Source organism: Pogona vitticeps, chromosome 1 (assembly GCF_051106095.1).
Source record: "Pogona vitticeps strain Pit_001003342236 chromosome 1, PviZW2.1, whole genome shotgun sequence".
Lineage (NCBI taxonomy): Eukaryota > Metazoa > Chordata > Lepidosauria > Squamata > Agamidae > Pogona > Pogona vitticeps.
The window spans coordinates 49,538,413-49,553,407 of NC_135783.1; the positions used below are offsets into that span (position 1 = coordinate 49,538,413).

General features: G+C 38.1%; 1 protein-coding gene across 8 annotated transcripts in view; it reads right to left on the reverse strand.

Annotated features, from left to right (window-relative positions):
• Positions 1 to 3,243: 3,243 nt before the first annotated feature.
• BIRC6 (baculoviral IAP repeat containing 6) overlaps positions 3,244 to 14,995 on the reverse strand; it is a 182,011-nt gene continuing 170,259 nt past the window's right edge. For all 8 annotated transcript variants that reach the window (XM_072992371.2, XM_020802834.3, XM_020802831.3 and 5 more), the window contains 5 exons: positions 14,825 to 14,986; positions 14,631 to 14,708; positions 12,208 to 12,396; positions 6,407 to 6,541; positions 3,244 to 3,931 (listed from right to left, as the gene is read on the reverse strand). In XM_072992371.2, the coding sequence (XP_072848472.1) occupies positions 3,752 to 3,931; positions 6,407 to 6,541; positions 12,208 to 12,396; positions 14,631 to 14,708; positions 14,825 to 14,986 (744 nt within the window). In that variant the 3' untranslated portion in view covers positions 3,244 to 3,751. The remainder of the gene's footprint in view (positions 3,932 to 6,406; positions 6,542 to 12,207; positions 12,397 to 14,630; positions 14,709 to 14,824; positions 14,987 to 14,995) is intronic.

A 14,995-nucleotide genomic window follows, 5' to 3' on the forward strand; every position in this document is an offset into this window, starting at 1 on the left:
AGTGAAGACTTACTTCTCATTTGGCATGTACAGAATTGCACTGTATCTCAGTACAAACTTCATAGCTTATTCTTCAGAATATTAGGTAAGAAATAGCAACAGTGGTTGGAAACCTGTTGTTCTTGTGAACACTCCTCTCAGAAAACATGCATCTCTTTAAGACCAAATGGGTATATTGAAAACAAGCTGTGAGATGTAGTTTCAAAACTAAAATGCAGCTACAGTATTTAAAGCCATGTTAGACAGCAAATGTAGACATGGCAAATTAAAACTTTGGGGCAGAAGCAAATATTATTCAGAGATTCCCCACCATCTATTTAATCTCACATTTGCAGAAATAATGCCTGAATACCTTTCTTCCATGTAATCTGGCTCTTCTATAAGCTTGGGTGTGCTTTGTGGTCTTTTGAGTTTTTTGGCAATCCCTTCGGTCTTCCCTGCTCTAAGTAGTGCTTCACAAACTGCCTGGTTTCTATGAAGTTTGCTTCCCTACAGTGTGTTGCTGAGCTGTACATTTCTACAAGATTGCTCTCCTAGGTATATATCCTGAGCCACACTTTTCTATAGGATTACCACCCTGGATTTGAGATTCTGACATACAATGCCTTTATAGTGTCCTTTTACCAGCTTCAGTGTAATATTACCTTCATCTTGTGCAGATGCATCATCCTTCTGCTCAAGTATTTACAGTACTTGAAGCATAGTCACTGGGACTCAAACATTTAATCAGCTGCTGCTGATTATCTAGTTCAATAAATTTACAAACAACATTTTCAAGAAAAATCTGTATAGCAATTCATGATCTTCTGCATACCAAAACTTTTCAGCCTATGTGGCATTCTGCAATAACATTCTACTTTCCTTAACAGTGAATGAGCGATGCCTTTTGTTTTGTTGTGATTTAGAAAACAAGATCCTTTCATATATATACTCCTCTTCTGTCATCCAACAGTACAACAATTAGTAGCTACTGTACTTCCACATTTTTTCCCTACAAGTTGAAAGTTAGCATTTGTTATTTTCTAGTGTTCTAATAAAGAAATGGAAACTCACTGGAGGAGTGGAACTCATAAAACCACTCCTTAAATTTTACCTCACTTACCTTGAAAGACTTTTAGTGTTGTTATAGGTTAGTTCCAACTTGATGGCATGGAACAAATAAAGATTTCACCTGCCTTTGCCTTTGAACGAAGTTTTGTAGCACTGCTTGTTTCACACTCAAGGGATGAATGGTCTGTGGCACAGGTGGCTGCCACTGTCTGCGCATGAATCTCCTCCTGACAAGAGGTGTCTACATAAAATTATGTCCTTCATGTTTCAGTTCCATGAGGCCTGGCAATGGTAGCTAGGATCAGCTGCAATCTCTGTCCCCAGAGTAATTCTAACCCTGGAGCTCAGGCTCATTATCGTATGCTATGTTCAGTATTAAGGATCTCATGCAGTAGCAAAAGAACAGGCCTGCTTAATTAAATTGTTTCGACAGCTAAACAGAATAAGGATATGCTATAATTTAGCATTCACAGCAAGGCTGTTCAAAGAGGATGTACTTACTGATACCTGCATCTAATATGTATGATAAAAATCAATCTAGAAATAATCAAATGCCATTCTAAATAATTAGAAATTAATGATGAAGTGGGATTATAACAAATCTTTAGCTCTTCTGTGCTAAGACTACCAAGGATAGAGCAAAAGAGTCCCAGCTGCTGTAGTCTCCTCTTTTGAATAGCACTGAGGAGCAAAAGTAGCAAGAACACTCCGGCTTTATATTTAAGTGGTTTCCCAAAACATATATCACATATATCACAGGAATGCAGCATTCCTCTCCCTGTCCCTAACTTATTGCCTTCCCATTTTGTGCATTTCTTTTCCTAGTACTGTATTCTACCTTAACACCATCTTTTCCCTATCTTCTTTGTCAGTTGGGGATAACCATACTGGGTCAAAGGCAGAAAATATTGCTCTCACTGAATTGGCTTCGTGATGTCATGTAGCCCATCAGATTTGCTTGCAAAGCTCATTCTGAGAAATGGCAATACCAAAACAAAAAACAAAACAAAACAAAAAAACCCAAAAAACTGTCAGACTGTATTTTTTAAAGGTATGTGAAAAATGTTACATCTTCCAGTTTATTCCTATCTTTCTCATCCCTCATATGCCAAGGAGAGGTTGCTACTGCAGCGCTTGTATTCTTGAGAAAATTGAATGGTACCCATACAAGATGGGTAATTCAATTGAAAAAAATCAAAATGCGTTGGAAAGCATGTACTCATATTTCCAAATATAAATTTCCTTCCAGTTTTCTAGTAGCAACTTGCTATCGGCCATCCACTTGTCCACAGGTAGGAGATGATTTAAAGCTAAGTCTGCTTCTTAGTTACCATCCAATAGTGCTTAAACCACTATCTGGGTAATCTGAAATTCTAATTGTACTGGCTACACATTGCCCCATCAGAAGGATGGAAGGTTGAGTCAACTTTGATCTGGCTACTTGAGTCGAGGATTAAACTTAAGTCATGAGCAGCATCTTCACTGCAATACTGCAGTTTAATACCTAAGCCATGACGTTTAAGTAATTCCATAGTGAAACTCTGAATCTATATGGCAAGGGACGCCAGGCTGCTAAGCTCCCACCAGACCCAGCTAAAATCTGAAGAGATGTGGGAGAGAACAGCTCAGTTACTTGGCATGGTGTGGTGCAATAAAAGTGGGCACCAGTAAATTAGTGGAATTCTCAGCTTGAATCCACAAAGTACCAGCTTGGAAATGGTCCCAAGGATCAGCCAAGAAACCTCCAAAATGTGTCAGCCCTATTGCGTGCAATAATTCGTTTGCTTGGGCCAAGTGAAAAGTTAATAGTTGACACATAGCTCTACAAACAAAGAAAGCAGTCACAATAAATAAATATATTTTAATTATTCGGTAATAGGTTCAGTTGCTTATTAGGAACTGCCTAAAGACATCCTTCAGAGTGTGTGATTAAAAATAAATTGCCAAATATCTTCCCACAGTTCTTGAACAGAGGTCATCCAGCTGATAGCAAAAGGCTAGGAAAGATGAATTCAGTACTCCACATTTTGGCTGAGGTAAAACCATGTGCATTTATTTCATCCGCATTTTAGAATTAGTTAAGCATAAAATTAAATATGTCGACTGTAATAAATTCAGTCATATAAGTGCAAGTCTTCAACTATAATGAACTTATGGCAGATTTAAAAAATGTACCAGTAATCATAAGAGGGAGCATGTCCATTTGACCTTTATTGAAGTATACAGGAGGTTCTCTTTAGAAATCAAATACGAGAATGGAGATATGGCCAAACGTAAAATCTATCAAATTCAGTGAAAACTGTCTGACTTTAAATAGTAGCAGTAAGAATGACCAATATATATTCTTTGTTACAACCGCCCTCACTCTACAAGTAAAAAAAAATTATAATAAACATTCAGTAAACATTCTTTCCTAAGGTAGCTTCCCTTATATATCAGTGATTTATCCATTCTTGTATACATAACTTTTTGAACATACCAATCAGTGGTTCTCACAATTGGAAAATAAAAGCACAAAAAAGTTTACACTCTTGTACAGGTAAATAAAAGATCATCTTGAATTAAACTGTATAACCTGAAGGGCATAGTATAGTTTCAGTTTCATTACCTATTACATAATTAGCTTCTTAGATACAAATATTGACATATTTGGCTTGTGCTTCAAAGCCTTGTGTGTCTATCAAGTCCATGTCAATGCAGCTCATAATTTGAAGTCACTTGGGAGGTCTTTACTGCTGCTCGGTTTGACTTGCTCATGCAAGAGAGCATCCTCAGCACTTGTCATGGCACTGCATGTTTCAGCTGAATCATCGGCATCTGGGTCCAGGCCTTCAGGGCAAGGGAGTTTCTGGAGCTCTTCCCGCAACTGAGCTGTGTGACGCTGTGCACATACACATTCACAATGAGGAAAGGTTCTCTTTCATAGCAGTTTATGAAGTCAAAAAACGAGACATTGTTCAGATCAAATAAAACCAATTCCAATAAAAGCATAATGACTTTTGACTTAGTTGTAAAAGATGTGTGTCTATTGTTCGTAACTACAATTAAAGACTAGCAGGAGTTGCATCAAGATTTATTATTCAGGCTTCTATTAGAGATTATTTCCCACTGAACCTTTGTTCTATTTAGACATACTTAGGATGGCATTGTAGAACGTAATTCTATGCAGCGCTCTGTTGCTTACAGCAAATGTAAGAGCTAGATCTGGAAACCTCGGTTCATAGGAGCTGGGTGGGCTTGAAATGTTCAAAGCTACACAGCCCATGTTGCTAAGGCCTTAAACAACTACACACAAAATAAAAATTTCCCAGTGATTAACACACCATAGTACGTAGATACAGTGGGACGGATGAAAGGACATGACAAACAGTAGAACTGTGTAGAGACTTTAATGATGTTTTGTGGGGGTTGGGGAGAGGCAGTTATTTTTAGACCAACTGCATATTGATTACTCATTCTGATGCGCTATACTTGTGTTGAGACCACAGAAGACAGAAATGGAGAAAAAAGAGATTCCCACAGACATGGGTGGGTTACTTAGCGAGTACTGCACCACCTATAAGTGCTCTACAGCCTCCCAGGGAATGCTGGGCAGCCTTTTGTATTATGCAACTGATTAAAACAGCTTGGAGTCATTGAGCCTTCTACGTTACATCTTGCACGGGATGGTTTATGTGTGCAAGCATGTCACTGTATTTTTTCATCACTGCAGTGAAATGATACCGCAAAGCACTGTGTTTGAAATGATATAAGTAACTTGTGATTTGATCTCCAATAGCTCTACACTTGTAAACCATTACTTGATAGTGCAGGCATAAAAGCAATGGACATGGCACATGTGAGCAGCCCATTGCTCTGTCTATTTTAAGCTAACACTGCCACTGACTGTTCTATCCACATGATGGGGTAGCATAATGCTATATAGGAAAATATCTGCAATTGCTGGAACGTTATTTATTTATTTAAAATATGTTTGTATGGTCTGGGCTTGGTGAGTAGTCTTGACTGGAAGATGGATCTAAAATTTACCTCCTAACATATTTATGAGATAATCAGAATATGTAACTAGACCAAGAGTAGAATAATGTGTCCAGTCCCGGGTACCACAATTTAAGAAGGATATTAAGAAGTTGGAATGTGTCCAAGGGAGACTGCAAGGTTTGGGAGTGGTTGAGGGAGCTCGACATATTTAGTTTTGTGAAGAGAAGACTGAGAGGTCATGTGATAGTCATCTTCAAACATTGAAGGGCTGTCGTGCAGAAGATGGAATGAGCTTGTTTTCTCCAACTCCATACAGTAAGGTCCAAAGTAATAGATTTAAATTAAAGAAGAATTTTGAGTCAACATTAGGACAAACTTCCTAAAAGCAATAATTGTTTTGGCAATAGAGTGAACTGCCTCAAAGGGAGGTGAATTCTTCAGTGTTGGTGGTACTTAAACAGAGATTGGGGTGCTTTAGGTAAGGATTTCCTGATTTGGTAGGGGGCTGTACAAGCCCAAGTCTTGTATGATTCTATGATTAACACTAACACTATTATAAAAATACCCTACCTAAAAAAAACCTGCAAAATCACTCTTGGAAATTGACAGGTGTCAACATTCATCCTTACTGTAAATTAGAGTTTAGTACCACCTAATACCCATTTTTTGAAAACTGGAAGTGGACTTCTGACCATTGCCAGTTTTGTTCTTTTCATTTTATGAGGCCAGTGGGTGGGACTGGCCCCAAGGCCCACCAAAGTTGCTCCACTCATGAAATAGACTTACTACCAAGGTCAGAACTCTGTGTTCTCCCTCCTAATTGTTCTGTAGTTTTCAGTAAGACAAAATATGAGACTGTGACATCACTGCATTGTGATGCATTCTCGCATCTGGTATTTGCTGCAGTTGGTAGGGAAACCTACAAAGGAATGACATCTAGCCAAATGCTTTGTATTATGGATCATCACTGGAAGGAAGGGAGATGGAAGAGGAAATGCAGTTACTGCTTTTATCAGCAGCCAGATACTGGCTATAACAGCTAGTTCTACCCTGACACAGATGGACTTCTATTTCTCATAATACCTGAGCTCTAGAAAGCTATTAATCACATGAAGTTTTACTGAAGACAGGCCTGGGCTCTTAACTTAGTGTGTACTGCACCACCTATAAGTGCTCTACAGCCTCCCAGGGAATGCTGGGCAGCCTTTTGTATTATGCAACTGATTAAAACAACTTGGAGTCATTGAGCCTGCTACGTTACATCTTGTTTGGAACGGTTTATGTGTGCAAGCATGTCACTGTATTTTTTTCATCACTGCAGTGAAATGATACTTTGGTCACACTAAAAGCAAAAAATCACATCCAGATAGCTTACCTTTAGAGCTGCAGCATGATGAGACATAGTCCTGCCTACCCGTTTATCGCTGCTGTACTGCTGTATATCTGCTATCCACTCCTCACACTGAGCCATGATCTCTATTCTCTTCAAGTAAAAGTGTTTATGTATAACCTGTAAGAACAAGGAGCAGACTGGGTGTGAACAATCAAAGTACTGCTTTTTAACTAGAAGACAAATTTAACTTACCAAAACTCTGCTAACAAATAGCCCACTGGATTATTTTACTACTGCATAAATGTCAGGTGTGGCCTCTGGCTTGATTCCAGGGCACAACTGCAGCCCACTGGTACTGTATCTGCAAGCTCGACTGAGATCAATAGAATTTACACCCATGTCAGTTTTAATAAGTGTGCAGCTTACAAATGCAATGTTTAGCTACTATTAATAGCCAAACACAAATCAGAAAAAAGTGAGATCTGTCCAGGACTCTCATGATCTACCATATTACATTTTTAAAGAGATCCAAGACTGTTCCTAGGAAACAGTAACAAACAGGGAGTATTCTGTCTCTTCTGATATCTGATCTGAGACTGTGACATGTTTCTCCAAAGACACAAAGTCTTTGTTGACAAAGCCTACTGCCTACAACCACTTCAAATAAAAATAGATATTTGTCACAAGAAAATAGTGTATCAACACAAGAATATCAAAGGAGTGAAAAAAATGATAATTAATTTCAGACTAAAACTACGGCATTTAAAAAAAGGAAGTCATGTATCTACCCAACACAGGAAAAAAAGAGAAAGAAAGAGTGTTTTTTTGGTTAAAAGCAAATGAACAAACCTTGACATTTGGTTATTTTTCTCTGCTCAGAGCAAAATTCCCTAATGAATATACCAATGCATTTTAAATATATTTTCCATGTTTCAAACTTATTCAACCATTTCCCCTATTATTAGAATGCACACACTATTAGCATGCTTATCTAACTCTTTTGACCCACATTTCTTTCTCTGTTGCTACAATAAAGTACCACTGATTTCATTGGGCAGAGTCTTGTGAAGAGTTTTCCTCACTGGTCTAAACAGTGATATATAACAAGTGAAGTGTCCTAAGTCAGGGAAGTTCTAAACCTATCAATATATAGAATCCAAACTCTTGAGTGAGAATGGCTGAAATCCTATTCATGCAGCTACACCTCAAGGATGATGATAGTAGCACTGTGATTTTTCCAAAATAGCCAAAGAGCCCACGGTGTCTGTGGAATCTGCTGCTGGGGACTGCTGGACCTTCAGGAGAAAGTCTAATACATATCTGAAAAACACTGGAATCACGCAGCAGCAGATCAGAATTTAAAGACGTCTCCCATTCTGAAGGGCTGGCAGACTCCAATGGCTTCCCCACAACAAAATGTATTCCACAGCAGACTTGGGACCTTCAGTGGTGGTGGGGGAATGGTAATCAGAAAAGATTTGTTTTCAAAAAAATTGCTGAGGAACAGGATTTCAGCTAATATTTGAGTAATTAATTTTTCATGCAATTTTACCAGTATAGTAAATTGAATTACTTAATCCAACCAACAAAGCCTTTTAAAACTCTCATCTGAATAGCAGCATAAAGTGGACTCAGACTTTTGCATTTAATACACACAGAAACCCTGGTCGAATGAGAAAATGTTGATGACGCCCATAACAAAAGGGAGCAGGCTTAGCTGGTCCCACCCCCACCTTATGAGTTTCTTTCAGCTTTTACTACTAGAGACCTTCTGGAAAGGAGACTCTCTATGCAATTCAGAACACTGATTTCCCCATGCTCTGAAGTGAAAACCTGAATGCGGAGAGGAGATTCTCCTTTTCAGGGGTCATTCTCTTGACAGGAACCAGCGACAGAGAAGGAACAACTAGCATATCTGTCTGCTTACCCAACACTTTTTCCAAAAGCCTGAACAGGACTGAATGTGGAAATCAAATAGACAAAGAAATATTCCTTTTTTAAACATACCATATGTAACTTACAAGAGAGATGCCTCTTGTTTCAGTTTGCCATATAGCAGTGCACATTTAACAGCTCAATTAAAATTACTTTCCCACTATATCATCACCATTAACAGAAGACTGCCACTGATTAAAGCATTCCTTTTGCAATTTTGGAGTGCATATAACTTGTACACAGTGTGACAAAGTTGAGTGCACCCCCAAATCACAAAAATAAACTTTTAGTGACAATATGCTGTTGCCAATGATGTCAATCCTGTTGTGCAGGCAGACCCACTCAGGAGGATTTTAGTCACAATTACATCGTGATTAGAAACACATGAAGCCAGAGTGTTTGTAATTGTGGGGCTTGAAAAAAAATTGAGGGGTGTTGTATTATCTGTTCCTGCCTAATGCATGCCTGCAAGGTCACTTCTGAAGTTGGCAGTAAGCTAAGAAAAAGAACTGACAGACAATACAGGGGATGTAAGAGCCAACTGTGTATTTCATTTGAGTGTCTTAAGTGCTGCACAGCTTTAAACAGAAGCTGGTAGTGCTTTGCCTTGTCCTTGCTGCATTTTGAAGAGTCAAAGGCATTTTCAGTGTAATGTTGAGCCTTTTCATTATTCTTATAAATCAATGATTCAGCTCACACTGCCAGCCCCTAAAATTACAAATGCCTTAGGCAATGTCACATAGAGCAAGCAAAGGGAAGGAGGAGGAAATCACAAGTGAGTGTCAATGAATAGGGCTTAATTACTTCTTCTGTCAAAACTATTACTGGCCACTTAACGGGCCCTCAGGTGCTGGAGTATTTCAATGCAATCGGTACCCAGTAGTCTAGAACATTGATTTTACTGGTTTCCCTCTCCCTCCTTTGATCACCGCCATTGCTTGTCTCCTTGCTCCACCATCCTCTTGCCAAACCTACAGTTTCCCCTTCCTGCTGCCATGGGCACCATCACTGAACTGGAAACAACAAATAAAATCACTTGGACGAGGCCCCACCTTCATGGTAATCAAAAGGAGAGGCACATGAAAAACTCAAACATTTAAGAAACCATCCCCAGAAGAACAAAACTGAAATGAAAATGGATTAATAGTCATTCTTTTCTCATTTATATATAAAAAGATTCAAAAATGCGTGACAAGAAATATGCCTAGTATTCTTTATTCACTTAAACTTTAAATATAAAAATGGTTTAAAAAGCAACGTATGAAACATATAAAAAGGTATGAAAAGACACCCCTTTAACACAGAATTTCCTGCTTCTGAAGGGACCTGAACTCAAAGGCCTTTGGGGTGTCTTCTAGTTCTACTATTCTATGAGTCTATGTGTATCATTGGTCCTTTTTTAAAAAGGATAATGTTCTAGGTATGTCCACATAACCATTACTACATCAATCAATCTCAGTCCAATTTCCTTGGCTGCCTGAAAGTTATTCAATTCCCTACATAAAAACCACCTTAGTTTCCGATCTGCATACCTCTATAATCAACTAGAGGCATGAAATTATTGAAGAAAATTTATGACAAATGTCAGAACTCTTGCCTGATAAGATTATTAGCTAATTTAAAGCAGTATCAAATATGACCAGGAAGAAAGTAGATCATAGCTAGATGACATCTTAATTAAAATGATGAAATAAAAAGGAATCTAGATGAACTGCCAATAGTTACAGAAAATGTTTTTTCCTTTTCATCCTGAGATTTGCGTATGCTTTATGATAGATCTCTCTTTTCACAAGTGTTTACATGTGTACTTTGCATTTCTTGGAAAAAGATAATAACTACACAATACCATAAGAAACAAAGCTATAAGAAATTTATGCCTAAAACATACAACTAATTAGCATTAAGCTGGTCATATAAGCAATGATGCTGACCAGAGGAAGGTCAAATAATTGTATGCTGTCATGTCAATTTTGACTTATGACAACCTCTTCACTGCTTTCAAGATAGAGAACACTCAGACGGACTGGCTCTGCTGAGATGCACGGTGGGGAACTGAACTCACAGTCTCTGACTCTGCAGCCAGGTTACCTCAACTACTGAGCTATCCAGCCAGCCAAAAGAAAGTTACAGAACAGAATTTGAATTAATCTGCATTTTGAAGTGAGTTTGATTCAATATTTAATCTTGTGATTCAGTATCCCAATCTTATAATGTAGCTATATTAACGGCACTAGGATCCTTTCGAGGAGAAAAGTGGGGTAAAAATATTTGAAATCCATCCATCCATCCATACAGTGGTGCCCCGCTTGACGACGATAATGCATTCTGTTAAAATCGCTGTTAAGCGAAATTGTCATCAAGCAAAAGTAAAAACCCCACTGGAATGCACTGAAAACCGGTTAATGCGTTCCAATGTGGGAAATACCTCATCGTCCAGCGAAGATACTCCACAGGGGAAGCCAATTTCGATCGCTGTCTTCCAGAGATAGGTACGGAAAACAGCGGGGAGCCATTTTGAGAACAGCCGATCAGCTGTTTGGAATCGTCATCAAGTGAAAAAACAGTTCCCGAAGCAGGGAACTATTCATCGTGAAGCGAAAAAACCCCATTGAAATCACAAAAAGTCATTGTTAAGCGATTTTGTTGTCAAGCAGGATCATCGTAAAGCGGGGCACCACTGTACCTACGTATGCACATACGTATGCACAAACATGGTCCCACAAACAAGAATTCCTCAGAAACTATCACAAATTTGCTTATAAGATCGTTTCAATCTGGTCTCACTACTGCCTCCTGACCCAACCCTGTCCTCTCTGGCACACTGCAAAGCCTTGAGGAGGAAACAGGCTTTCCTGTTGCTTCGGCAGAAATCGGAAGGAGCCAAGGAGCAACAGGAGCGGTTTTTTATTCCAAATGGCTGCACTAAATAAGAGGAAACTATGTAAGTGAGTTTGTTTTCTGGCAAGCTTAATCGTTTGAAGTATATGGTGCAATTTTTTAAAATTAATCTGAAATGGTAGATAAGAGTTTTTGCTGTTTTTAATCTTCTCTAAAACCTATGTGTAAGTGACAGTTTGCTTTTCTTTTCCTTTGCATACTCTGTCCTTACTGGAAGGCTTGGGAGAGAGAGAGACAGTCTCTGTTCATTTGCACAACAGGGAGGGAGCAAGGAATGTCAAACTCTTACTTGGCTTTTCCTCCAAACTGCAGCAAACCTGTGGTTTCTCCATTTCAAGGAGCAAACTGCATCCAATGAGTAGAACTGTATAATTAGTTGATAGTATACTAACAAATTACAATCCCAACTAAGCCTATTAATGGGAATAGCCTATACAAAATAAGCAAAAATAACAATACTGCGTTTTCTAAAATGTTTTTCCCATGCTTTCACTGAAGGCCTAATGACAAGTAGTCACAATGATTGTATGTGACCTCCAGGTTCAGAAGGAGCATTCCATTGAATATCAACTCTAGAAAGTATCAATAGAAACCACTTGTGTTCTTTCCAGAGGCATCTGTCATGCCACTCTGAGCACACCTGATTTCAGAAGCTAATCAGGAACAAGCCTGCTTAATACCTGTACACCAACAATGCCAGGGATATGTGGGGTAAGCTTGAGATAGCTGTGGCTAGTCCGAGTTGACAATGCTGGGCCAGATGGACACATGGTCACAGTCTCTATAAGGCAGGATTCCATGTTTGTATCTAACAGTAGATGGGCCACTGCTCTTATTTCCAGTATATGGGTCACTGCTCTTATTTCCAGTACATGGGTCACTGCTCTTATTTCCACAAAACTTGCAAAGTGCCTTCAGCTTAGTTCCAATTTCAGTATGATAAAGCATTTTCAGGATTCCTAGATTTACAACCCTTAAATCACAAGCAGACTCTTGCAGAAAATACAAACCTCTTTAAAACATGGTGAAGGATTTCTGATTTGTTCAAGCATAGCCCACTTGACTGTTGCTTGCCGTATATTTCCATCATATTCTCTGGAACTCTGAGTACCACTTGGAGTCCCTCTAGATCTTTCATATCCAGGCTCATTGAAATAGGGCTCTGCAACTAGTATGAGGGATTGGACAGACACCAGTACCTGCAGAGAGAGAGCCAATTCAAAGAGCTTGCAACAGGTGAAATGAAACAAACAAACATGATGGCATAGCAAAACAAAAGGCAATCTAACTTTTCCATTCTCTACTGTTCCACTCTCTCAGAAACAACCCAGTGCCATGAACATTGTCCAAATACAATGGACTGTCAGCTGTGAGAAATAGCTTGTGTGATACCTTCTTTCTTACAGAGTATGTTCGAATTATAACTAATATTTCTTTTAAAAAACTGTTCTGCATTAGCAAATACATCAAAATTATTTAAGGAATTAGCCTTCTCCGTTAATTAAAACCATGACAAAACAAAACGACAGATGCTGGTTTAAAATAGCTCCAAAAACTTTCTAGAGCTTTCAGTGAGTCATAATCAATGTAACACTCATAGGGGAAAAAGTGAAAAAGGTGGCAGTATTCTACTTATAGCTGCACTGGACAAACAGGAGCACAAGCAAAAACCTAGCAGTGTTCAAACAGAACTGTGAAAACACTTGTACAACTGCTTGTGTAATTGGAATCAGAGCATTGGACTTGGCATCTGCACAAGAATTAAAATGAAGTTTCAGCAAGTGGAAGGACTGTTCCTTAAACAGAATTAACACCACTAAATACAATCAATATAATTTCCCATATTGTTTCCACTGCTCAAAAGGTAAACTGCTGTTTTGTTTAAAAACTGGTTTGCTTTGTCAGCAGAGGCAAAACTTCAAAAGAATTTCAGTCCTGCTAAATTTTCAATTTCCCCAGAGCTTGGACATTAATTACAAATAGCAAATCACTTTTAATTAATTCCTCTTGTAAATAATTAAGTTGCAACTGTAAGTAAAGGTGAAATAGCTCCACTCTGTAGTATAACTGTGACTTAGACATAAGAAGTGAACTTGTCCACAAAAGCTAACATTAAAATATAGCAGTTAGTGTTTAAAGTGCCACAATGTTTATGTCTTCTTCTTCTTCTTCTTTTTTTTTGCTTGTAACTTTTTGGTTACTTTATTGTTATAGGAGATGGCCTCACTGAATGGTGGAAGAATAACATAGGATTCAGGTATTGACTAATGCATTGCCTCATACTGCTGAATCCAGATTTTTAAAAAATTTACTGAAAAGCAGTTATTTTGTGATTTTTTTAAAAAAAAGAAAAATATTGATGTTAAAAAACTGCACTTGTAACAGTGACTAACTAGCAAGTGCACTTCTCAGCTGAGGACACTGAAGCTTGGATATAAATTACCTCCCAAATATGTTTTCCTTAAACCAACAGATGCAAATATATTCTAGACATCTAACTTAAAAATCACTGATAAACTGAAAAACAAAAGAATATCTGAATCATCTGAAGTAGGCTACAATTCATGAAAGGTGATACTAAATAACACACCACGAAACTGTCTAACCCCACAAATGGAAATGTTTTACCAGAGGAAAGACATTTGTTATACATTTGGATCTAGACCGAGTTTCTTCAGAAACAGACATTAATAGTGCAAGCATTGCCCCAGGTATGCCAGTGTAGCCCAGTTCCATGCCCAAAGGACATTAAGGGAAAGGGAACTAGAGGACCACAGTTACCTGTCATCTCTATAGCAGTATTTGCTACATCAAATAACTTCACAGTCAACCATTATATGGAGGTTTCACAACATATAAGGCAGATTAAAATGTCTGCTGCCCCTCTGGCATATTAACATATGTTTATTTTCAACAAGTAATTGTGCTATGACAATTGAATGAGGTTCTTTTCAATTTCAAACATTGTGGCACCTTAAAGACTGTTGTCTTTTAATGTGAGCTTTCATGGACAAGTCCACTTCATCAGATATAAGAGAGGGACTACACAGCAAATAGTGTAGTTCCACTATTATGTCTGAAGGGTGAACCTGTCCAGAAAGGCACATTATTTAAAATACAGCAGTTAGTCTTTAAACCACAACATTTTTGTCTTCTTTATTTTTTAATTTGTTTTTGCCTAATAATCTTTGAAACTGTATCAGAAATTGAGGTGGTAGAAAAACAGAACTTAGAAGTTTTAGTCATGATATAGAAATTCTTCATATGATCTTTACTAGGAAATAATATGGTCTAGTACTATAAACCAGATAGACTATTTTCAAAAGCAACATTTGTTTTCTTTGTGTGCACTCCCGCTGACTTACTTATTGTAGCGGGCCAAAACAAACACAAACACCCAGACCTCTATACCGTGTTAGAAAAAGTCACATACTTGTAAAAAGCTTGATGTCTGAGGATTCCACTTCTCTTCTGGTCTTCCATGCCAGGTATTAAGTATACTTAAACAAACCTGAAGAAAACCAGTAGAACATTTCAGTATATGAATATGCTTACACAAGTTAAGAGATATGTATCCAGGAATAAAAGCAACAGTTGTCTGCAATGATACTGAGTTAAATTATTTACCTTGCCATCATTGTAAAGGTTTGGATTAAATCTCACACTGTGTCCTCCGGTTGTTTCCAAATTCACAAGTGGGGGTGAATTAGGATAGTCTTGAGGAAAATAAACATCAAATTCAAAGCAGCCATTTGCATAAGGTGTGTCTGCAGGGCCAGTTATCAAAACCTTTTGAAA